General features: G+C 48.9%; 1 protein-coding gene across 1 annotated transcript in view; it reads left to right on the top strand.

Annotated features, from left to right (window-relative positions):
* Window positions 1-26,146, top strand: part of FBLN7 (fibulin 7) — a 710,294-nt gene that overhangs the window by 579,795 nt on the left and 104,353 nt on the right. Inside the window, exon 6 of the mRNA XM_069607833.1 lies at window positions 15,826-15,963. Coding sequence (XP_069463934.1) covers window positions 15,826-15,963 — 138 coding nt within the window. The remainder of the gene's footprint in view (window positions 1-15,825; window positions 15,964-26,146) is intronic.

Below are 26,146 nucleotides of genomic sequence, written 5' to 3'. Positions count from 1 at the left end.
TACAAGGAAAGAAGATGCCAAGCCACAATCCTGGTGGCGAAAAAAGGGACCTCTCTGCTAGGCTGGGAGGAGCAGAGGAAGCTGGGTTTAAGGGTACAAGCCAACGCACCGGACCCTGTCACCATTGCTGAGTTGGGGGACTCTTGGACCAAGGAATTTCCACAAGTGTTTTCTGAGAGTTTGGGAAGACTTAAAGAGTTTGAACATCACATTAGACTTAAGAACAATGCTCAACCAGTAGTACACAAGGTACGACAGGTACCACTGAAGATGACAGCACAACTCAAAGAGGAACTAAAAAGCTTGGTTGACAAAGGGGTGATTGAACCTGTTGTAGCCACGGAATGGTTGTCCCCAGTGGTTTTAGTTACTAAGGTCAATGGAAAGATGAGATTGTGTGTTGACCTACGTAGCCTCAATCAGAACATAGTGGTTGAGAGACACCCGTTGCCTAATATCTCAGAAGTTTTGTCCACTCTAGGAGAACCCAAGTTATTTTCCATTATAGATCTCTCTGCTGCCTACCATCAGGTTCCGTTGTCTAAGGAGTGTCAACACTTGACTGCATTCATCACTCCTGAGGGTGTTTTCAAGTATAACCGGATGCCCTTTGGGTTGGCCTCTGCGGCATCCGTATTTCAGAGAGTGATGGAAACGGTATTGAAAGGTCTTGAGAAAGTAACGGTGTTTCAAGATGACATTTTGATATTTGCAAATGATGGTCCTGAGCATGACAAAATACTTAGGTCGGTTTTAGTCAGACTGAGAGAAGCGGGTCTGACTGTACAGAGGGAGAAATGCAAGATTGCTGTTAGGGAAGTGGATTACTTGGGGCATAAAATCTCCTGTAATGGTATTGCCCCCAGGAAGTCTTTAGTGGATAGTATTGTGAGTGCTCCCCAACCTCTTGACAAGGAGCAACTACGCTCGTTCATGGGATTGGCGGAGTACTACCACAAGTTTGTTGATGGTATTGCTACAATGTCATCTCCTCTGAGAGATTTATTGAAAAAAGGAACTAAATATGTGTGGTCAGAAGAATGTCAAAATGCCTTTAGTAAGATTAAAGATAGCATTGTGAAGGCACCCTCTTTAGGAGGGTTTGTGTCTGGCAGACGAACTGTGCTGGCTGTAGATGCAAGCACATTAGGTCTGGGTGCCGCTCTTTTTCAATATGATGGCAACATTGAACATGTCATAGCTTTTGCCTCCCGACCGCTGAGGGGACGGAGAGCAATTATTCCGTGGTGGAGAGAGAGGCCCTAGCTGTATCATGGGCTGTTGCCCATTTTAAATTCTTTCTATGGGGTCAGTCGTTTGTTGTTAAGACTGATCACAAGCCCTTAGTTCAGTTACTGGGCAGTGCGGAATGGGCTAAAGGCTCACCTAGAATATCTCGTTGGATGGTTGACTTGTTAGCATATGACTTTAGAATGGTGTATATACCTGTGGGGAAAATGTGATTGCTGATTGTCTGTCCAGACTTCCTGCACAGAACGAGAGTGTCAAGGATGTGAGTGCAGAAAGTACTGTGGGTATTTGTGCTTTAGTACACAATGCCATAAGCAAAGAGGAGTGGCAGTCAGCTGATGTTATGGATGAGGTCTTGGGGCAAGTAAAAGTGTGGACCAGAAGTGGTTGGCCCAGAAAAGATCTCATTGGCCCTCATTACGACCCTGGCGGAAAGGGGTTTACGCCAACGTAATGCATGGCGTACCTTTCCGCCTTACTACGAGTTCCCGTAGCGCCATGGTGCTTTTTTCGCCTGGTTTTTCCGGGCGGAAAAATCCATGGCGCTACGGGACCTGTTGTTAATTACGCCACCGTAATTTACGGTGGCGTAATTAACGCCTTCCCCACTCCCATTATACCCTATGGGGCAAAAATGGGAATGGGGAAGGGTAAATGGGGATTGGGGATTTACCGCCCCGCCAAGGTCGGAATGGGGCGGTAAGTCCGCCAACCCCCATGGCGGAGTTGGCAGCTTTGCGCCATGGACCATGGTGCAAATTGCACCATGGTCCTCCGCCAGGGTCGTAATGAGGGCCATTGAAAAGAAATATGATGTTTATTACTGTATTAAAGAGGAGTTGAGCATGTCGGAGGATGGGTCTCAACTCAGAAAAGGAATGAAAATAGTACCCCCATATGAGATCAGGCCCAAATTAGTGGACATAGCTCACCAAGGCCATCTAGGCATGGGAGGTACTAAAAGGCATATCAGACAATTCTTTTGGTGGCCAGGTATTGATGGTCAGGTAGAGAAATGTGTGAGGAACTGCAAAGAATGTGACAGAAGTGACAAAAGTTAGACTATTAAGGAAGCTCCTTTAAGACCAGTAAGTGTTCCAAGTGAGCCATGGAAGAAATTGGCAGTAGATTTAATGGGGCCCATACAGGAACTAGGAGAGGGTGTCAAATACCTTATTGTCCTGGTGGATTATCACTCAAAATGGGTTGAGTGGAAAGCCATTAGAGAAGCAACAACTTCACAAATGATTGATTTTTTCGAGGAAGTCTTTTATAGGGAAGGATTTCCCTCAGAACTTGTTTCTGATAATGGGGTACAATTCTGTTCGGATAGGATGGTAGAGTTTCTCAAGAGGTTTGGTATCAAGCATTACAGGACAGCACTATACCAGCCCAGAGCGAATGGTCTTGTCGAGAGAGCTAATAGATTCCTCAAGGGAGGATTGCAACTAGCGATGGCTTCAGGTTTGAGGTGGCAGACAGTTCTCAGGGAGATGGTCTGGAACTATTGTGTGACTCCACACTCGGTTACTGGTATTTCACCTTTCATGTCCCTCAAAGGCAGACAACCAGGGACAAAATTGTGTCCGGGTTGGTTGGATTTAGCGAAGAGTGTACATGTCAACAGGAAAAGGATCATGGATCTCATTAGGGAAACTCAAGATGAATACAAAGAGAGGTTTGACACAAAAAGGGGTGCCAAGGAGATGCAATGGTCAGTGGGGGACTGGGTCTATGTTAAGAATCCCAGGGCTTCTCCCAAATGTATTGTGAGCAAGTTTATTGGACCAAAGAAAATTGCTGTGATAAGAGGTAATGTTGTCATCATGGAGGGCGGAGAATGTTGGTCAATGGCCAAATTGGTTAAGCGCAATATGGTGGACAGTGAAGCTGGTGAGGGAACCAGAGAGGAACAAGTTTCATGTGAGAATGGAGGGGAAGAACATATGTATAAACCAAATGTGAGTACAGCCTCCAGCAACAACACTAGTTTGAATGCCAACAGGGTCAGGAACAAACCGGTCAGGTTAAATGATTATTACCTGGGTTAAACCTGCCACAAAATGAAGGGAGGAGATGTGTTGAGGTGAATCTTCCCAGTGTTATCATTGTGCCACATTACAGTATAATATGTTTAGCAAAAAGAGTGGCATTGTGATGTCATGAAGTTCTATTTGGAGTGTTTTGTTTCACTGTGTATTCTGAGTTTGGTCAGTTGGAGCCTGCCTCTTGAGGGGGTACCTGCTGTCCCTGTATCATACTTAATAAAAGACTGTGTGATGCTTATGTCACTGTGTGGACCCATACCTAACAGATGGTGCACTCCAAAAAAAAAAAAGGTGTCATTTAATAGAAAGGAGATGAAAAGGAAAAGCTTCAACTCAGGTTTGCTCAGTGGCTGGCCTGAGCCATGACACATAAGGTCAAATGGAAAGACCTTGGTTGTGCTTTTTCCTAACAAATGCAACTGTTACTATTGACAATTGGTGAACTTTAACCAGAGAGTCAAGACAAGAGGAGACGTGTTACAATGTGTTACTCAAACTCAATTAAATCAAAGTGAACTCAAAATTATGAACTATATGAACTTAAAATTATGAACTACGACTATTGACAACCAGTGACTTGTAACTAGATTGTCTAACTTACTTAAGATCAGTGCATTTCAACTGACCTTTTCATTTTTATCATTCAATTTCCAGTGGGAATATCGTGACATAACAATGCAGGCCACTGTCTGGAATGTGTGCATTGCCATGACGGGGCATCATCTGTCAAGGAGCACATGCTCAGTCCTCATTTGTCAGATTTGTAAATACCTACACATATCCTCCCCCGTGCATTAAACTAGTCGCGGGACGATAGCTCAGTAGGCGACGTGCTCGCCTTGGAAGCAAGACGATACAGAGCACCACAGGTTTGATCCCTGGGTCTGCGCTCAGAAACCTCTGGGTATTAAGCGTGTTATAAATAACCCATCATATCATATCATATATGTATTGCTTTTACAATGGAAGAAACACACAACACAACCTATGCCAAACACTCTGTAAAAGGCAAAGCAACAGAAACGGCCGGGTGGTGTTGCAAATTGGCCAACCTAAAAAGAAGCAGCAGACACCTTAAGTGCCGAGGGCACGTATGCTCGTCCTCTTTGCATAGACATGCATAATAGCACAGTAGTTAAAGGGTTAATAGACTATGGGAGAGATCAGGACTACAGAAAGATAAGCTGCGGTCCCTATCCCAAACTAGGGGCTGCCAGAAGGCAATCAGGCACAGGAAAAGGGAGACATATCAAGACCGAATCATGGAGATCAGTAATACCTCTTGTTCGAAGATCTTTAAAATCTACATTCAATTAGCTAAACTAGATCACGGAAATATTTAGCTCCTTTATGTGGCATAAGAAGGCCTAAATTGCTTCACACCAGCAGCTTCCAGGATCTCATTTTAAATTACCCAGGTCACGTGATGTTGTACAAAAATACTACTGATAAATACTATGCATTTTTGCAAATGTGCTCAATAGATAGAAATGTGCACCAAAGATAGTAAGAACGATTTAGAGGACATTAAAGCATACAGGCTCACCTGTACTGGATTCATATTAAAGTTTGCACATCATCTGGAAGCCAGATTTGTATTGTTGTATGTACTAGTTCTCCCTTGCCCGGGGCCACCTTCTGCCTAATAGGGGATGCCTAATACCCTGCTTGCTCCTCCCTTGCCACCTCCCAGGCGGGTCCAATGCGAGGGCCGGTAGAAGAAATACAAAGCAGAAGATCATTTGAAAGGGCCAGAGGGGGCACTCTTACCTGCAGGGGTGTTGCTAGGTCTGGAAAAGATCCGGGGCTACACTAATATTACAACCAGAAGGCCTGGGCTATAGGAGCTATAGCCCCTACAGCCCCCCACCTGCGACGCCTTACTTGTGCCCTCTCCCACCCTCTGCAAAAGCAGAAGCACCATCTGACTTACATGGGCAGAACAGGCACAGAAGGGGACAGTAATTGCTCCCTGCTCGCCCTTCTCCTTCCCTGCTACCTCCAAGGCGTGCCTAATGCGATGGTTGGAGGGACGAGTGCTAAAATCACAAAGCAGAAGAACCTTTGTGAGGCCAGAGGGGGCACTCTTACCTGAACCCCCTCGTACCCCATTCACGTACAGCAGCACTATCTGCCGGCAGAGCAGGCATAGAAAGGGACAGGGATGAGGTCCACACGTGACCTCCTCCTCCCCTGCAACCACCAAGATGGGCTAATAGAGTTGGAGGGGGAAGCCGCTAAATAAATCAAATCACAAGTAAAAACATTTGCGAGGGCCACAGAGGGCACTCTTACCTACACCCCCTGCAGCCCACTGCACACCATCAGCACCGTCTGCCGTGCGTTGGCAGAGTGGGTGCAGAAAAGTGGCAAGGATTCGGTCCTCGGTCGCCTTCCTCGTCCTCCTTGACCTCAAGCACCTTTTCCATGGCCGGTCTACTCTGAGGGTCAGGGGCAGGGGAGCGCCCCGGAAACAACGAATGTATCCAAAGCACGGGTGGGGGTGTAAGCGCCACGCAAGTTCTCGAGCCTGTTGGGCAGGAAACCACCACAGCCTGAAAGCGGGATCCAAATGCAGAAAAGTGCGCTTTAAGACCGTGTTTATTTCCTGGATTGGGCACCACGCCCCTTGACAGCACAGGCCCCTAGTCACACTGAGCATGTGCGATGGGCGCCATGTTATAATGGGTCACTCAATCGATTCTGTGGCCTGTTGCAACATGGCCCCATCACACATGCTCAGGCACCTCCGGGGGCAGGGGTAGGCCCCACAGATAGAAGACCTTTGCCCCAAGGGCGACCGAATATCTCCGGAAAGCTCTTGCGCCCCAACAGAGAGACGTATTATTTATTTTCCATTCACACTTTGTCCTCAATGTAACCTAGCTTGCCACAGTTTGTTAGGGCACCTGACTGCTGCAAGTGGGGCCAACTCATGTGGTCTGAACAAATGTTCCCTTACATTGATTCCAGTGTCACAGCAACTTTATCCTTACATCCAAATACGGGAGGGGTCCAAATCAGTGTACATGCTTCAATGTTACAAACATTTTATTGTTAGTGTCAGTGTTATTAAAAATGCCGGTGGGCATTATGTATGTAGTGATTCAAGCATACAACCCTTTTATCAGAAACATAATTGTAGAGTAGATTGTACGTTTGGAGTGTGAAATGAGTGTGAAAAGCTGTCCCTGGAGGATAGGTTGGTGGCAGTGTGTTCGCCTGGGAAGCAAGACAATACGAAGCAACACAGGCTCGATCCCTGGTTCGCTCTTAGAAACCTCTGGGTATTTAAGCGCATTATAAATATGCAACTAAGACGACAACAACAAACCAAAAAAAACTGCGCCTTGATGTGTGTGAGCGCTTTAAAAATGCAAATACATTTCGAAACTTCTATTGCACTTTGTTATTTTGTGTAATGGAAATGGATCCCTCCACAACCTTTCAACCCACCTGTGGCGCTGCCCGTAATGACGGGCTTACGCGGTGGCGTGACGTTGCACGCTGCCGCAGAATGTATAAATAAAGGGGCGTTCCCGGCCGCGAGGGGAGCGACCGGGAAGCCCGAACCGAAAGGCTGTGTGTGTGTCCTTTCAGGTGGGGGGGCTTACGGGAATGCAGTGGGGGGCTCAGGACCGCCCCCCAACAGTGGCGACGAGCGAGTGCGGATGCCCGGGCCCGGCGGTGCAGGCTTCCGAAATTTTTTCTGCATAAACAGAGCGCCTGGATGCCCCGTGGCTGCAGCTCGTACATGCGGCCGGCGGCCATTTTGTCTGACAGGCCGCGGATGTTCTCCGAGCTCCGGTTTGGAGGGGGAAGTGAATCCGGGCCAAATTTTTGGCAATTCTGCTTGCAGGCAGCATGATCTGCACACCCATGTTTGGATTGTGAATTTTTATGTAGTTTTGGTGCAACTACGTCGTGTGAAAGCCAGGAGAAGGGTTAATATGGCTGGACCTGCTTAGCCTACTCCATGCTCATGGCTTAATTTTTGGGACACCCATACATTGGTGGATGCCAGCGGATGGAGACAGCAGTTTTTCTTCGTCCCCTTCATCATCAAGTCGCTGTGGTATCTTCTTCATCCTCTTCATCATCGGAGAAGGTTGTGATTGAGAGACATTCACATCTGCATGTTGTGTTCCTCGTCCTTGGAGCTGGTGCCCGTCCCAGGTGAGCTGTCAGGCTTGTAGTGTGTACCTGGTATCGGATTTGACTGTTATATACACTCACACTGTGGCTGGTGAAGGGTGGCTGAGTTGCGGCCTCCAGGACAACTGGTGGGGGTGCCTGTGCGCTCAGACCTATGTTTGATTCTGAAGATTCGGATGACGGGGCAGAGGCTGCGCCGATTCCTCAACAGCCTGGGCAGCCTCCAATAAGTTCCATGCAACAGCCGGTACCGGCTCCACAGCTGCCCCTGCAAGGACCTCCCGCAGTGCTGCCAGCTGCCCAACCTGGAATCCCCATCATGGCTCAGGCGAGAGCACCTGCGGCCCACGCTGCTCTGCAGCCCATTCCGGAATTTGATGCATCGGGGCCACCTTCGAGCATGGGCCCCCGTTGGAGGAGGTGGATGAGTCGCCTTGATATGTATTTCAGGGCCTCTCAGGTGACGGACGATGACAGCAGAGTGGCCACCATGCTGTATTCCGCAGGGCCTGCAGTCCAGGAAATATTTGAATCCCTCACACCTGCTAATGCCTCCTATGATGCGGCCAAGGCGGCACTCCTTGCACATTTCCTCCCCCTTGCTAATGTGGACTATGAGAGGTTTGTTATGATGTCGGCCAAACAGAAGGACGATGAGACACTGGACACCTTCTATGGTCGTTTGCGCCGCCTCTCCCTAGGATGTGCGTGGACGGACGCGGAAGACATGATGCGCACGATGTTAATCCAGGCATGCTCCTCCGGCAAACTCAGGAGGCAGGTCCTGAGAGAGCCAGGCATCACTCTGCCCCGCATACTGGAGCTCGGCCGTTGCCATGAGGTGGCAGAGGCTCGGGCCAATAAGATGGAGGCAGGATCCCAGTCAGTGAGATCGGAGGAGGTGTGCGTTGTGTGGCGAGGTGGCAGAGGCATGAGACGTCCTGGTGGAGGACCCCGTGACAGGGCAGGCAGAGCCGCGGAGTCGTGCCAGAAGTGCGGGTACGACCTTCCTCACCCGACAGAATGTCCGGCGGTGGGAAAGACCTGTGGCAGATGTGGACTGGCCGATCATTTTTCAGGGGTATGCCGTGCAGCCCTGCCGGTGATGGTGCCGAGAGGCCAGCCACGGACATGGATTCCACGCCAGAACCCGCCGCCGAATGTGGCCCAGGTGGATCAGGGCGAAGTGGATCCCCAGGTGGAGGGTGCCGAGGAGGAGGACGAGGAGAACATCTTTTTCGTCTCGAGCGTGGAAATTCTGAAAAGGAAGAGCCGGAGACAGCCCAGATGTGTGGTGGAGGTCAACCACTCCCCAGTCCCGGTGCTCGTGGATACGGGGGCCTCCGTCAATGTAATGGCCAGAGGACATTATGACACGCTTGAACCCCTCCCAGGTCTGGACACACCGAAGGCTCGCATATTTGCGTTTGGAGGGCTGGAACCGATACCACTGGATGGTGCCTTTGTAGCCTGTGTTGCACATGACGGCTCACAGATCAAGGCTCGCTTCTATGTGACTCCTGTGAGTGACAACACCCTGCTCAGCTGTGCCGCTGCCGAGGCCCTGGGGATTGTCAGTTTCACCTATTCAGTCTATATGGAAGACATCAATGATCTCCTAGACAAGTACGCAGCACTCTTCAGTGGGATCGGGAAGATGACCGGCGAACCAGTTCGGCTTCACATTGATGAGTCGGTCCAACCTATTGCCCTGAAACATCGTAGGGTACCGTTTCATCTGAGAGAGCAAGTGGACAAGGAGCTGGACAGTTTGGTAAACCTGGACATCATCGAAAAGGTGGAGGGCCCAACCCCCTGGGTGTCTCCGATCGTGGTGGCCAGAAAACCTAAGCAACCTGATTCGGTCCGCATCTGTGTCGACATGAGGCTCCCTAACAAGGCAATAAAGAGGGAGCAGCATCTCACACACACGATCGACGACATAATTGCGGAAGTACAAGGGGCTCGGTTCTTTTCGAAACTGGATCTCCGAGCAGGTTACCACCAGGTCGTTCTCCACCCTGAGTCCAGGTACATAACAACGTTTACCACCCACCGGGGGTTGTACCGATACAAGAGGTTGAGTTTTGGAGTGTCATCTGCCGCCGAGGTGTTCCAGAACATCATCAGGGGTGCCCTGGCAGATCTCGAGGGCGTCCTCAACATCAGCGATGACATTTTGGTGTTCGCGAAGACAGAGGTAGCCCATATGAGGAGGCTTGGTAAGACCCTGGAACGGCTCCAATCACTGGGCCTTACCCTGCATAAGGAAAAATGCGAGTTCATGCGCACCTCCATTGAATTCTTCGGCTTTGTGTTCAAGGAGGGAGGGGTATCGCCCGATCCAAGAAAGGTCCAGGACATCAAATCGGCACAACCTCCCGAGTCGGTGTCTGATGTGAGGAGTTTTCTTGGGATGGTGACCTACTGTGGACGTTTCATCCAAAACCTCGCCTCAAGGTCGGAACCACTCCGGGCCCTGACGAAGAAGGAGTCAACGTGGCACTGGGGCCCACTTGAGCAGGCCGCTTTTGAGGACATCAACGCTGCCCTCACGACGGAAGACACCATGGCATTCTTCGACCCAGCCCTGGAGTCAGAGATCGTTGTTGATGCCAGTCCTTTTGGCCTGGGGGCCGTGCTAACTCAGGTGGATCGCAACGGGGGAGTTCGGCCCGTGGCATATGCCAGCAAGGCACTCTCAGAGACTGAGCAGAGGTACTCCCAGATCGAGTGGGAGGCCCTTGCGGTGCTGTGGGGCTGCAGACATTTTCAACTCTATGTCTTGGGTCGTCCGGTGACGGTGGTAACCGATCACAAACCGTTGCTTCCAATCCTGGTTGGGTCATCGTCAAAGCCACCGGCAAGGATTGAGAGGTGGATGCTCGCCCTCCTTGAGTATTCTGTTACCCTGGTGTACCGGCCCGGGGCCAACAATGCGGCGGACTACCTGTCCCGCCACCCGGGGGTGTGCGGGGGAAAGGGGCATGATATCTGTGAAGAAGAGGCTGACAGCCATGTACGGATGGTGGTGGCGATGCCGCTGGCGGAGCTGGAGGCCGCTGGCGGAGCTGGAGGCCGCAGTGGCCCAAGACGAATGTTTTCAAGTACTGAGGCACTCGATGCAACACGGCTCCTGGAAGTCCGTCCTCGAGGCTGTGGCCGGGCGGACACATGAGGCCAAAACAACACTTGAACAGCTGTGGAAAGTGAAGGACGAGTTGTCGTTTTCGGAGTCGGGCCTGCTGCTCCGGGGTGACCGGATTGTCGTCCCCCTGTCAAAAGTGAAGGAGGTCATCACTTTGGCACACCATGGACATCAAGGCGCAGCCAAGACCAAGGCGCGACTCCGGTTGAAGGTCTGGTTTCCTGAACTAGAGAAGAGGGTTGATGACTTTGTAGCGGCATGCGTGTGGTGTCAGACAGCCTCTCCTCTGCAACGGGAGCCGGCAATAGAGGTGATGCCCCGAGGCACCCGGCCTTGGGAGGTCGTCCACGCGGACTTTGGATCGACGTCGGTGGGCACCCACTTCCTGACAATTGTCGATGAGTACTCTAGATATCCAGAGGTGGAGTTTGTCGAATCCGTGGCGTTTGAGCATGTGGTGGTCGCGGTGGAGAAGATCTTTGCAGCCCATGGGTTTCCCCACACCCTGTGCTCAGACAATGGGGCTCCTTTCCAAAGTGAGCGGTTCTCCGGGCTCATGGAGAGCTGCGGGGTGCAGCACAGGAAGGTGTCACCGCTGTAGCCCCGAGCCAATGGCGATGCGGAGAGACTCATGCGGACTCTTAACAAGACATTCCGAATCGCCCAGGGACAGGGTCAGCCCCTACAACGGGCCTTGTACGAATTCCTGCGGGTGTATCGAACCACCCCGCATGCCTCAACTGGAGTGGCTCCTGCAGAAGCGCTGTTCAAGAGATGCCCCCGGGGTCTGCTACCCGAGGTTGTGGAGAAAGAACCGGGAGTGATTGATAACCAGCGGGTTGCAATGGAAAGGCGAGTGAGAATTGACCAAGAAAACCTGCGAAGGGGTCGCCGGCCTCAACGGCTTGAGCCGGGAGACGAAGTTCTAGTCCGCAACCGACACCCCCATGGGAAACTCTCACTCCCCTATGAACCCAAGGCTTTGGATGTTGTGGCTGTCAAAGGATCCATGGTGACGGCCTCGGATGGGCAATCTGCCGTCACCCGGAATGTGAGCTTCTTCAAGAAACTGGGTGATCCCCGGACTGAGAATCCGCCTGAACCTGACCCACCAGAGGACCCCGATGCTGGAGATTTCCGGGACGAGGTCCCCGACTCCCCAATCCGGGGAGCCGCGGCTGAGGGACACCACGGGCCGGAGGTAGGCAGGAGGTACCCCCAGAGGGCTGGGCGAGGGAAACCTGCTTACCTCAGCGAGTATGTTCTTGGACACTTAGCCAGTAAACTGTGATGAAGGGATCTGGGTGGTTGACAATAAAGGGGTGTTGGGTGTGCAGTGGTGGTTTATAGTGTAGCTGTGTGTTAAAAGTTATTATCGTTAAAAGTGCCGTTGTTGTGGTTCCTCCCGAAAAAGGAGGAGTGTGGCGCTGCCCGTATTGACGGGCTTACGCGGCGGCGTGACGTTGCACGCCGCCGCCGAGTGTATAAATAAAGGTGCGTTCCCGGCCGCGAGGGGAGCGACCGGGAAGCCCGAACCGAAAGGCTGTGTGTGTGTGTCCTTTCAGGTGGGGGGCTTACGGGAACGCAGTGGGGGGCTCAGGACTGCCCCGCAACACGCGACCCAGGGGACCCCCCCTCGGAAACCCACCATCCTTCTGACCTCCCGCACAAGGATGGAAGCACTCTGTGGTGTCTGGCGTGCTTACCTGGCATGGCTGTGTGCTGAGGGAATGGGTCCATGCTGTCTGTGTGGGCCAGCTACCTTAGGAATGCCAGAGGGAATGTGGAATGATGTCTGAGGGGGATTCTGAGGATGACCCTTGGTGAAGGGACTTGGAGATGGGAACTTGCAGAAGAAGGGTGCCTTGCCCCATCTCTGCCCTGTAACCTTCTGCCTGAGGTCTAAGCATTAAAGTGCATTTCCTGTGTGCACTTTCCTGACTCCTTCATGCTGGCTGACTTACCTGACGTACTCAGATCCTAGCTTTACTCGTCTAGATGCCCTGTTGCCCAGTGTGGGCGAGCTGCACCTAGTGGAGCTGTTGACATGAAACTATCTTGACACGTTATGTTTCAGTAGTTTAAGTGAAATGCAATACACACAGTTGCGCAGCAGAGAGAAAAACAGACATGGCAAAAAGTCTGATAGAAAAGCAATAGGAATCAGGCATTTAACAGGCTGAGAGCTCCAATGTTCATTCCCCGCATACTAATGCAGAGGTGTAGCTGTGTCACATCAGCACCTGTGGTGCAAGTTCCAGGCATAGAAGTGCAAAGAGACAACCCCTGTGGGCTCAGAAGGGAATAGGCCGGTATGCTCACCTGTCAGTACATTGCAGCACTGGTCATTGGGCCGGCTGTCGACGGATTCAAAATCCGGCATCAGATGTGTAGCCGGATCTCAGGATCCGGCCAGAGTCAGCCGCCCCAAACCCCTGCTCTGCGCTGGGGGGAAGGGGGGAAAAAAAGAGCCTGCAAGCCCACTGTAACTTCCTCTGGTGACCCCATGCAAGAGGCCAGAAGAGGAAGTTTCAGTCCTCAGCCACGACCGTCTCCAGCCACGACCTGGCTTATTTATTTATTTATGTAATATTTGTCGGATACCTGTGTCCGACAAACATTGCATAAATAAATAAATAAATAAATACATAAATACATATATACAGGTATCGGACAAACATTGCATAAATAAATAAATAATCCGGGTCCATGCCCGCACTATGCAGCCACCCTTGTCCCAACTCCTTTCAAATGGGAGCTGCAGGAGCTGTGCCGGGTGGGGTTCAAGTAAAAGAAAAGTTGCTTATGGCGAACAGAAATCACCCTGTTTGAATAGTACCAAAGGGGGAGTTTTTTTTTAAATAAAATGGGATGTAAATTGTGCATTTCAAAGAATATTTACTCAGCCACACTAGTCAAAACTATTATCCGCATAGTGAAGTAATTCATCACCAGTGCCATAGAAGTGGTTTAAAGTGGAATTGATATGTAGTTTGGGGAAGAAGCAGCATGAAAGAAATAGCGCAGTTTGAAACTGTTATGTTGGACATTTCCTTTGATCCGCGGTCAACTGCCAGCTCTGCCCCCTTAACCCTGCCTCCTTGAGCACCGCCCCTCCAAAAACTGACCCCCACCCCGGCCCTTGTGGGATCCCCCACCAATTCTTTTCCATTTCCACCACTGGTACATTGTCAATGCAGAGGGTTTGGGGGGGCGCCACAGGTTCAATGTGGTGTGACATGGCATGGCGCGGTGCTGCCTAGTCACCTGTATTGCTGTCCACGATTGGAGGAGGAAGAACAGAGGGAAATCCCTCCACATGGCAGACAAAAGGGGGGGAAGCAGCAGTATACAGTAGCAGGGCCCCAGAGGCAGATAATGACCTGTCATGAGCGACACCTGAAGAGTCTTCCGATAGTCCAGAACAAGGCCCTACGGATATCGTCTGGAGCTCCAATCTTCACAAGGATAGCAGACCTTCACAGAGACCTGGACATCGAGATGTTGGACGAACATCTAGCGAAGCTGAGTAAGAACGTCTGCCAAGGACTGGATCAGAACCCAAACCCTCTGATCAGAAGACTCACTGCCACCACTGCAAACCCCTTCGACCGCTACCCGCGGCCCATCATTGCGAAGACCCTGTGAAACCAGGCCTACTGTGACAAGGCCACACAGACCAAGAAGAATACAAACCCACGAATACATACTCAACCCGAGAAGTTGGAGTAATGAGGTCAAGCCTCAGTATCCAAAAATAACTGCTGATGGATAAAAATCTATCAGCAAGAAGAAGAACAAGCAGCAGATAATGACGGCAAATGGCGCTGCGTGTACCGCTGTGGATGATGCCCAGGCTTCATGTACACCCGGGTGGCAGCTTGCAGTCGTGGCAGATGTACTTGGCTGCCCTCCTCTTTCCATCCCCCTTACTCCTCACTACTTCTCTCCTGCACGGTGCCAAGCATGTAAAGACAAGCATGCTCCCTTAGTTACTGTAGCGGTAACCAATGTCCCATGGAGTTCATTATTTGACCATCACATAGATTCAACACTATTAGGTAGTGTGCTACCTAAGATATGTTTGCTGCAATGTGCAAATATAAATGATCACAAACCTACAGAGAAAAACGCACTGACATATGTCCTAATTAATCGTCTGCTGACTTAATTCCACATAGTGAATCAAAGAAAACAATACATTAGGGTAATTACAGACAGTTCACTTCTTAGAGACATATCCTCTTTCCCATAGAAGGGCCTGTCGCCTTTAGAAATTAAAACCCCTCTTTGCAAAAGAGCTTGCTTAGCACACTCCTAAAATCCATTAAAGGAATTGGGGAGTTGGTTAATCGGGCATTCCTTGTTTCTTATAGCCCTATCATGGGTGGCAGCCCGTGCCATCAGTATAACAGTCTCACAGTAATGCTCTCATTACAGGCTCGTAGCGATATCACTACTGACCTGCAATGGACCTGTAATGAGCAAGTGGCATCACTGCTGCTCTGTAATCAGTCATACATGAAACGCATGTTCAAATATATTTCTCAGTGTACTATTTTCTGCCAATTGAGTAATTAACTTGTAATCACTTCAATACCAAGTCTTACTTTGAAACGGCAGTGTGTCTGTGGTGGCACGTGCTATCCCGGCAATCTGATTGGCCACCCCAGGGGCCAGTCCATTAACCTAAACTATGATCGCTATGTGTGTGTGCACTCGTACTTCATGCCACCCCTGCATACGTCAGTGCCCCACCTGAGCCACGCCTATCAAAAGAGTCTGGGCACGCTCGGGAAGATAGCTCAAGGGCCACGCGCTCGCCTTGGAAGTAAGACGAAGTGGAGCAACACAGGTTCGATCCCTGGCTCTGCGCTTAGGCTCTCGCACTGCATTATGTTAACGTGTAAAAAGAGAACAGGGGTTCCTTCAGACACAGACCAGCCGTGAGCCTCTTACTGAGAACGTCCAGGTAGTTTTATTTACAGAATATACAGGTACCAGGTACTCTTAATCTGCACAGTGGAGAGACCACACACCAGCCATCATCATGCGCTCCATCTCTGGGCCCTGGCTGCCACATTCAGGAACACTCCCACACCTAGCACTCGTCAGAATTCTCCTGAGCTGTCACTCATATTCCTGGAACCAGTATTCTTTCGGCATTCATAGATAGCCAGCAAGGCAACGCTCTCATTTTTCTGTTCTCTTTTCTCCACTTAGATGTGAACGAGTGTGAAGTGTACAAAGTGGAAGGCGTTCCGCGGCTCTGTATGCACACCTGTGTCAACATTCCGGGCTCGTTCCGCTGCTCCTGCCCCAATGGCTACAGGATACTCGGCGATGGCAAGAGCTGTGAAGGTGAGTGCCAACGTCCATCTTAATATTTGTTTTGTGGCTTGTTCTGGATGCTCGAGATGTACCTTACTCCACAGTCCCCCAGAACAGAGCAAATCAGAACTCTTCAACGTGGTGTTGAATTGGCCATCATTGTCATGTAGGTGAATTGCTTGAGTGTGCATTGTATTAGTCCTCTTCAAGTAGATGGTTATTTTTTAAAAGACAGTGGGAAAACATATACCTACAGGTGCAACATTAACTCGTTGAATGCTCCGAGGGGGTTCCACGTGTTTTGACCGTGGCCACTTTACCGTCCGGTTTTCATCGCTGTCGTTTCTCTGATTTTCTTTGTTGCTGCTTGGTTTTTGTTAAATGTTAAATGTTAAAGGTATTTGTACCGCGCACCGTCACCAACGGAATTGGTCCCCAGGCGCTCAGGCGGATCTGTGAACGATAAAGGTGGGATGGGTTAGTAAGGTGAAGAGGGAGTAGGATAGCGAGAGGAGTGGTGTTCTGTTGGCAGCTTCAACTCGGTATACACCAGGTGCTGAGCTTTGGTGCGGGTATCGGATCGGAGTCAGTCCGCGTGTGCTGTTGTTCCAGCTTATGTGTTGTTGCAGTGTTGTGAAGTGCGTGCGGCTTGTTGTGCGAGAGATGGTTGTGTGAGTTTTTGTGAGTGAGATAAGTATGCAGAGTTTGAGCTTATATTGGTTAGTGGGTTACCTGACTTTTACCATGCTAACATTTAAAGTTCTGTCCGAGTGCGGCATTTGTTGGCCCTCACATTTGTTGGCCCTCACATTCCCATCTAGACGCGGTGCAGGCCAACGCCCAGGACACCATCCAGGTGTGGTCATGCCAACATTCACACTCCCACCCAGATGCAGCGCAGGCCAGTGTCTAGAGACCCGTCCAGGTGTGGGCATGCTAACATTCACAACTCCATCCGAGCGCCACACAGGCCGGTGTTCACAACTCTAGGTGTCGCACATGTTAGCATTCACGTATTTTCTAGGTGCGGGCATGTTATCCTTCAATCGTTCCTATCCAGATGCGACGCAGGCCAACGTCTATCTAAATGCATCTGCCGGTCTGGATATGTTCGTCCGATTTGTACCAGTGGGAGAGTCAATTGGACTTTTGTGTGGGTCTAGGTATGTGGTCAGTCTCTGCAGCCTTCCTTTGTGGCTATTTTCCATGATGTCTTATGCTCTGTCGAGTGGTTGGTTCTTCGGTTTGAGTGTTTGTCCAATTTGAGAGTGGTCGAGGTTGGAGTTATTTTCATCATTGTTTTAATGTCTGGGAATTCTAGTGCGTCTCCATTGTGGTTACGCTTTGAAGAGCCATGATTTGAGGAGTTGGAGTTTTTAACCCACTCATTGGCTCCTCGTGGCCATGCTAAGCCCTATGGCCTTTCCCATCCACTATCTGCCCCTCCCCTTCCAAAACACATACCCCTGGGATCTCTGCTTTTTAAACAGTCTTCTCAAAAGTAATGGCTGAATTCCAAATATAAACCAGATAGTGTTGTAATAGAACTGTCTTTCCCAAGTGTGCCATCAGCCACTTGCTTTAAAGGCAGTGTATGTGTGATTGCATCTCTTCTGTGCACTGACTTGCAGGTATGAACAAGCATTTGCATACCTGACGGCCTGTGCTTTTGTATAGACATTAGTGTTGTATTGTGGTTGCTGTGTATGTATGAGCTGAGAGAATGTTGTGTCACAGTGAAATGTTTGAGTGGGAGTGTCTGTCAAGGTTCCAGCTTTCGAAATAGTTTACGTAATAAGTAGAGGGGCACTCTCGAACTACTACTTGTGTAGATTATTAAATGGATTGTGTGCAATCAGGTGAAACATAAAATTAAATGAATTCCTGTGACTTCAGGTGCAAAGGGGTATTAGCTCCTGTTCCTTGGAACTCATAATTGAGAATATCTACATGGCCTGTTGTTATGAACAGGTAACCCCTATGCACTCCTGCGGGGTCTGACTGACCTCCTGATTATTTAAGATGAACTACAAAACAATGGGCCTCATTACGAGTTTGGAGGTAGACTTACCCTTAATAAGGGCATGGCTTCCCCCAAACTCGGGTGCCGCAAAATGGGACTTACCAGGCCATTCTGATCTTGGAGGGCCGGTAATTCACTTTCACGGGACCCGGACCCGGTACGTCCCCATTCCCATTTGAGCCGCCATAGGGCTCAATGGGAATGGGAAGGATAGTAGCAGCGGTACCGTTCATAACGGTACCGCTGCTACCATCCTGGACTGCTCGTGGGTGCCGCAAGCAAACTCGTAATGTTGCGGCATGGCAACAACGACGCCGGTAGCACTACCGTCGCCGTTGTTGCTTTACTGCAACATTCGTAATGAGACCCAATGTCTCTAAGGTAAAAATTCATCTGTACTTTCACTAGCGATAATAAGGTTGCTTACTCCGCCCAGAATACAAACTCTGTTCAGCGATAAAACGTTTGGCACTAAAAGTTTAATGCATAATATCAAACAGATAAGAAAAATAACATCCACAGGTAAAACATTGCACATGAAAAAAATAATAGATTAAATGGAATGGGAACAGGTTCAGTCCACTTAGTTAAGGGTTTCCATCACAGAACATTCAATGCTCATAATTCCTTTTAAAAGTATAATCTGTAGTAGATTAAGCAGCATCTACAGCATCCCGACTCCTTTTATGAAAATTAAATAACCAACATATTACACATAGTAATTTAAGTCAGAGTTCCATCATTAAATTCGTCAGCTGGGGACAAGTCAGCCTGAGTGATGGGACCCAGTGGTTCGCTCTGTAACATCTTGAAGCAACTTATAATAAAGCCTAACTGAAGGAACCTACAAGTGTGTGCAAGAAGGCAGCTTTATTACAATTAGATATGCATTTGCCAAACACTGCCATAATATGCCCAAGGGACTAGCACAGTATGGCAGCTGTTGCCATCCTATCGCCAGGTAGCAGCATCATGGCAGTGCCTGAAAAATGCTAATACCCCCATCTCTAAAAAGCCCACAACTGTTGGCTTTGCTGATATTTGTTACCTTTGGCCAATACTTAGCCCCAGCCCCCCCTCTCTCCCTGGCACCATATTTCAACTTTATAAGGTTCGGGGATAGACATAATTACTTGAGACGTTGATGAAAAAGATAATGGGCCTCATTACGACTCAGGCGGTAAGGGTTTTACGGCGGCGTAAACAGCGCCGACCCTTACCGCCTGAGTACGAGGTCCCTTAGCGCCATGGAGATTTTAACACCTGCTTTTAGCAGGTGTTAAAATCCATGGCGCTAAGGGACCATGGAGTTAATTACGCCACCGTAATTACGGCGTAATTTACGGTGGCGTAATTAACGCCTTCCCCACTCCCATTATGCCCTATGGGGCAAAATGGGAATGGGGAAGGGTAAATGGGAAAATGGGGATTTACCGCCCCGCCAAGGTTGGAATGGGGCGGTAAATCCGTCAACCACCATGGCGTAAACGTAGTTTACGCCATGGTGGTAAAGTCACGGCCCAGGCGGTAACTTACCGCCTGGGTCGTAATGAGGCCCAATACCTGGCCAAGTTTGGAAGAGAAACCGGGAACCATGTAGTGACTAGCTACGCCATGGCCTGTTTTTACAAGAGAGAGAGGCGCTTGGCAAACTGATCAGTGCTGCGCCCACTCGCAGCTTGAGAGCAGAGGCCATTTTGTTTTCAACCCTGACTTTTCAATGAATTATGTTCTACCTGGATCCTCCAAATAAACTTGGAAAAAAGTCCCGGACCAGTTGCGTTCTGTTGGGAACAAGAGTTAGTTTAAAATAAGCAGCTCATCAAAATAAGCCTCAGAAATGACTTTCATTGGTGGCATTGCAACTATGTAGTTTAAATACACTTGAACTTGGAAACACTAGCCCAGGAAAGGACAAAATGGAAACACTGTCAAATCTGATGCTTATGTAACGCCTGAGTTAAATTAGTTCGCCAGAGCGCCTGGGGTTATGATCTGCACACTAGAAAATAGTAAAACGCTTCTTTAGTATGTAAGTGTAAGGTTAAAATGCGAGGAACAGCTGTATGTTGATGTACAACACCGTGTTTGTTTTCACACCCTATAAGTATCATCACATGTCCTAACTGTCCAATGCATAACTTGTTTTATTAATGTCCTATACTGTCTGTAAAAAAATGACATGTAAACAAATGGGCACCATATTGAAATAAATACGCGTGGGCATTCACCCGAGGGCCTCGAAATGGAAGACAATGGACCAATCATTTGCATAGGAGGACTCCGGACACCGAACCCTCAAACCTTGATCCTCACTCACCCGTCGCAATAAGGTAAAGCGGACCCGTCCCTGCGGCCTCGAAAACAGGGAAATGCCAGAGATTTTGAGGAAAGAGCATTGAGGGCATGTTTCAGCGGTAAAGGCAGCATCGGAGGCAGCTCGTCTAGGGACCCGGGAAGGCCTGCCAAAGGTGGGCCTCATTACAGTTTTGGCAGTGCAGGAAAAAAGTGTCACTTATCCTCACTTTTTTGGGCGGTAACGGAATTGCTACAGTTTTTCCCACACCGTCAAATTATAGATTTTGGCGGAATTACCATGCAGTAAATCTGCTGATTTGTGGAGGAAAATCCTGCTTGTTTCCTCCAGAAATCAGCTGATTTACTGCACAGTAATTGCAACGGCGGTAAATCCGCCAAAACTCACCATGTTGTCCTATGGTCTCTAAAAATGGCGAATTACCATCATTTCTAATACCATGGTAACCCTATAGGACCAAGTGGAGGTAATGGTATTCAAGTTTGGCGGTATTTTGGCAGGTTTACCGCTGAAATACTGCAAATTCGTAATGAGGCCCCTGGTCTTCCCCGATCTTCCCCGCTCAAGGGGGAAAACATATCCTCACCAATATTTCTATTAAACAAAAAGGCCTCCTGTCATTGCTGTGCTCCCACATGCTGTGGGAGTGTCACAACCGAAAATGGAGTTCTGTATGAAGCCCGGAGATGCCACTGTCTCTGTGACCCGGGTTGTAGGAGGAGCAATGTGATGTCTCCTCTGATGCCCCGGTAAGTGCGGGAGGGCCCTAGGCATGAAGGAGAAGTGATGCCTGAAACTCTTGACCATGGCTTCGGCAGGATTACAAAAAATGGTGGTATCGCCGTCATCGATGAGAACGCGCTTAGACTGCTGAGCCATCCATCATGGCTCCCTGTATAATGTTAGGTGGGCTCAGGGAGTCAGAAGAAAGAGGACCCTTGCCTGGTACATCCAAGCCGGGCCTGTAAAAAAAGCTAGTGTGCACACAGAAATAAAACAGACTTACCAGCCAGTCCTCGTGGGCTGGCTGATGTGTAAAAGTCATGCACCGAAAAACAAAATTGTGCCCTCCCAGGGGTGCTTCCCGTTGCTGCCAGAAGAGTGAATAGAACAATACAGGCATTGGCAAAGCCAACAAATAGTATTTTCCAGGCACTGCATAATGGTACGAGCTGGTCATAAAATGCCAACAGATGGCAAATGGTTTTAGCACTTGGGTATATTATGACAGTGCCTTGTAAATGGCAATCTAATGCCTATGCAAGAGCCAGAACTATTGGCTTTAACAATGCTTTGTATTAACAGGAATTCAGTGCAAGGAACAGATGCAAGGACACACATACTGATTATAAATGAAGTGCCTGAAGGCACACAGTTAAAAATAAATATTACACCACAAGCTGGTTTATAGCTGCAAATATGCCAAGACCTTACAAAAGATGGCTTAGAAATCTTATCAACTTCCCCTTAAAAGCACAATGCTCGCTCAAAGTGAGGGAAGGGTGTCTTAGATGGGGACGAGCAGCAGGTTATTGAGAATGGTCATATGGACTAGCATGGCAATGAGCGGTCAATCGGTGGATACAAATCCAAACAATACCCACAGCTCCTAGATTCCCTACCCAAACCCAAAAGTTGCAGTTGAAAGGCAGACCTTAAAGCACCACCTAACTGCCGAAACTTTAAAACATTTGAAGAATCTTACCTTAAGTACTTTATCTCATTATTGTGCTACTTTTTAAACTTGTGATTCCAGAGCTCTCAAGTTTCAAGTGGCCATGAATCAGAATGCCATCCTGCTGTTTTTTTTCCCTTTTGATCCTGGGCCTTTTAGTTTTTTCTTTCGTGTTAGAAATTTGGGAAAACTACAAGTCCCAGAATTCCAAACAAAAACAGGACAGGATCACCTTATTATTGGCCACAGGACAATTGAGAGCTAAGATGCCTGCCTCCCTGTCACATCTGGAGAGTTAAATATTTGAGCTCGGACTGCAATGTTCTTCAGCATTGGATCTTTCGTAGATTCACATGCTGTATGAATAGTCCCCATCGTCAAGCTGGAAAAACTCTGTAACAGAGAGCAGTTTTTATTTGAATTCTAAAACTCCAATGGGCAGTGTGTACCTTCGTTCCTGCCACAGAGACAGAGGGAATCCTCTACCAGTTTTCTAAAAATGATATATTGTACATCAAACCTATCATAACTCTTGGTGTCTTTGTTACAGGCTCCTGGGTTCCAGTTTTTCTCTCTGGGGAAGTCCTCTTCAGCACTCCTCAGTCCAACAGATACCAGGCCTCTCTGGATTCATTCTGCTGCCATGGCCAATCCAAAGGCTAAGAAGAGCCTTTTTAAGGCATGCTCCACCGGCCACTTGAATTTTGTATATGTGGAAGACCAGAATGAACAGTGCATTTACTGCCTATATCTGGAGTAAGACATGAACTCCTACTCCATGCGTCACTTTTTCACCAGAAAAACCAGTACATGTTAGTGGTGTGACTGGATGAGGGCACTATGGCTTCAGACATGGCTTCCATTTGGAGTCAGGCTTCTCTCTTTGCTATAGACCTCAGGAGCATACTCCCTCTTCCAAGAGGCCAAGGGTGCATGATGATGTTCCTTATGGCAAGTGGGTGGAGAAGGACCATTCCACCCACGCTCGTGGTGCCCCTGTGGAACTGGGCAAAACTCAAAAATCCACAAGACCATGGTCCTGATGACATCGTCTACGGCAACTGCATTCAGCGACGTCTTCCGTGTCCAAAAAAGCTTTCATGCCTTCAGCGTCCACGAAGCACTCATCATCGACAAAATCATCAGTGACAATACCATTGACGTCCGACTCGTTGTCGACCCATGGCTGCGTCCACCACAACATAGATGATGGCCCTGTTCATAACATCCCCATCAATGGCAGCCTCATTGGAAGTATCATCACCTATGGCCCCGTCAATGACAGTCCCATCAACTGCAATGTCAACTACAGTCCCGTCCATGACACCATCTGCAATTACACCGTCTTCCACGGTAACCATCTCTTCTTGCCGACATAAGCACACTTTGTTTAAGATATCTCCATATGTCCTTTTGCTATATCTGGTTTGTCGCAGGTAGCTCAAGAAGACATCCTGGAACATGTCATCGACACAGATTGCGAGGGTCCGGAAGGAGCTTTTTCTATGGAAGATGATGAGGAAGATCTCTCCTTGAAACCTCTTCCAGTTATGCAACCACCTCACACAACTCATGTTCCTCAACCTCTATATGCTCCTGCGTCACTCAACCTCTCTATGGAGATTTTATCCACCTTGTAGACCTTGGTGTCAACTCTGCAATCTTGGGTACTTCTACTGTCACCCGTTGAGGTCCCCCAACACTTGCCCGCACCACCTAGGCACTGAGTCACAGCACCAGTCCTTCGCTATCTTCCACAGGTTCAAGAAACTGAATCAGACGATGATTTCTCATTAGGTGATGCCTCCCCTCACACTACTATGAATGAGTTTGATGACCTAATCCCTGCAGATGGTGAGCCTGACGATACTTCATTCCAGAATCCCCCCCTGTTGAGATCGGTACTTTTCACACCATTATGTCTAAAGCTGCAGAGATGTTACATTTTCTCCCCACGAAACTTCCTCTAACAGCGTAGGGAACAGACGATGAAGACTAGCCTCTCTATTCCACTTGTGGACGACATTTGGGAGAATGGCCTTCTAACCATGACGAATCCCTTCACAGCTTCCCCCAAAAAGGACAGACTTTAAAAGAAATATAAGGTGCCAGACAATGTCCCCAAACCCTCCTTGCGCAGCCCAGTGCGGTCTCTGTCATGTCGGCAGCTACTCTCAAGTGCTCGGCTAACCCCTCTCCTACATGTGCTGTGCTACCGGATAAGGAAGATAGACAGCCAGATGACTTTGGAAAATGGTTCCTTTCTGTCCACAGATGGCAATACAATTGAGGGAGCCACCTCTTTAGCAATCTTGTCCCGTTACGATATGGAATTATGTTAAAAGATGGAACCCATTCTTGAGTTCTTGCCAGATGATAAAAAGGATGAAGCCTTCAAACTTCTGCATGAGGGGGAGGCCACTTCAAATCACGCCATGACAGTGGCAGGGGCCAATGCAGACACCCGTTTTTGGCAGATGGGGAATAGAGTAGTCATACACCATCAAGAATTGTAGAAGGCAACAAGCGTCCGTCCGGGATGCGGATCTCTTCAGGAAGAAAGTGGATGACAAATTACAAGCTATCAAGACTGATACTGACCGATACTGACAATATACTGCCTTTGGGAAGCCTGAAACAATGCTGTCAGTCCATTTGGGCATGAAAATCCTGTGTTCCAGGATACCACAGGACTATCAGCCTTCCTATCGCTCACAGTCATATTGCTCCACAACCTATGCCTCCGGAGACAGATACAGAGGAAAGTGTCAGGCCTACAGAGGTGGCCATTGTCAACAAGGCTCCGCTGAACTGAGTGGACACTCGGTTAAGCAGGCCTGACCAAACTGCGATTCCCACCCTTCACTTCCACAAGGTGTTCCTCTTGCACGCCTTCAATAAGGCTTCAATGAGACTCTTCCATGGTGATACCTCACAATTCATTCAGGGTGCTCTATTTAATCCTCCTATTCACCAAGTCACATTAACTACTGATGTTTCTCTGGAAGGTTGGGGAGCCCCCTAAGGCATTTACTATGCCAGGTGTTTATGGTCCCAGGAAGAAAAACAGCTACACATCTATGTCCTCCAGATGAGAGGTGTGTTCTGGGCGCTGAAGTCATTCCGACTCCACCTCCAAGGAAAGGTTGTTGGGTGCTCATGGGCAATACCCCCACCATGTTTTAAATTTGGAAACAAGGTGGCACCCGATCCGTACTCCTCTCCATGAAACTCAATCCCTGTGGAAATGGGCTCTGACTCATGGGATATACCGTTCCCCATTCCATTTGCCAGGCATCCACAATTCAATAGTTGTTTCCCTCAGCAGGAAACTACGCGCCTGCCACCAGTTGGAACTCCACCACGACCAGGTGGTATTCAGAGCGTTGCTAGTCCTAAACATCAACCTCTTTGCCACTAGGGAGAATGTGAAGTGCAAGGTATTTGCCAGCAGATTCCCGCAACCAGGAAGTCTGTGAGACGCTTTCTCGTTCCCATGGCCAAACCAACTTTTTTATGCGTTCCATCCATTTCCACTGATTCCGAAGGTCATCCACTCCTTCACAAAAAATCGGTGCGCACTGATCTTGGTGGCACCAGCTTGGCCAAGGCAGTTCTGGTTCTCCGAACTTCTCAGCCTGTCACTGATTACCACAAATTTTAGAGCTCCTATCCAGAGACAATGTAGCAGTCTTGCACGATGACCCAGCCTCTCTTGACCTGAAGGCCTTGCTTCTGCTTCCGTAGCGTTTAGACAAATACCCATGCCTCAATACGGCAGGGATATTTTTGCGAAAACATGTGCTCCATCTACAGTTTCCTGCTACAATAGTAAGTGGAAGCATTTTATCACATGGTCTGTGGCAAACAATGTTCATGCTTTGCATTTCCAGCCACAGGACATACTCCTGCACCTGCTTTGATGGCACGCAGTGGCCCAGCGCGTTCTTCTATCTAGTCACTATATCAAGATTTGCCCGCAAATCAGTTACATTCTCGCTGTGGTCTCAGCGCCTCATCAAGAAATTCCTCAAGGGCCCTTTTCGTGGATTTTTCCACCAGTGAGAATTCCTGCCCCTACCTGGGAACTGAATGTTGTTCTTTCCAAGCTTATAGGCCCTCACTTTGAGCCCTTACACAAGGCTGATATTAAATTCCTGTCTTGGAAAATGGCATTCCTGGTTTCCATTACCTCTGC

This window comes from Ambystoma mexicanum, chromosome 4q (genome assembly GCF_040938575.1).
Source record: "Ambystoma mexicanum isolate Mex_15411 chromosome 4q, UKY_AmexF1_1, whole genome shotgun sequence".
NCBI lineage: Eukaryota > Metazoa > Chordata > Amphibia > Caudata > Ambystomatidae > Ambystoma > Ambystoma mexicanum.
Note: the sequence above shows the minus strand (reverse complement) of the source record. Positions and strands in the feature narration are given on the sequence as shown.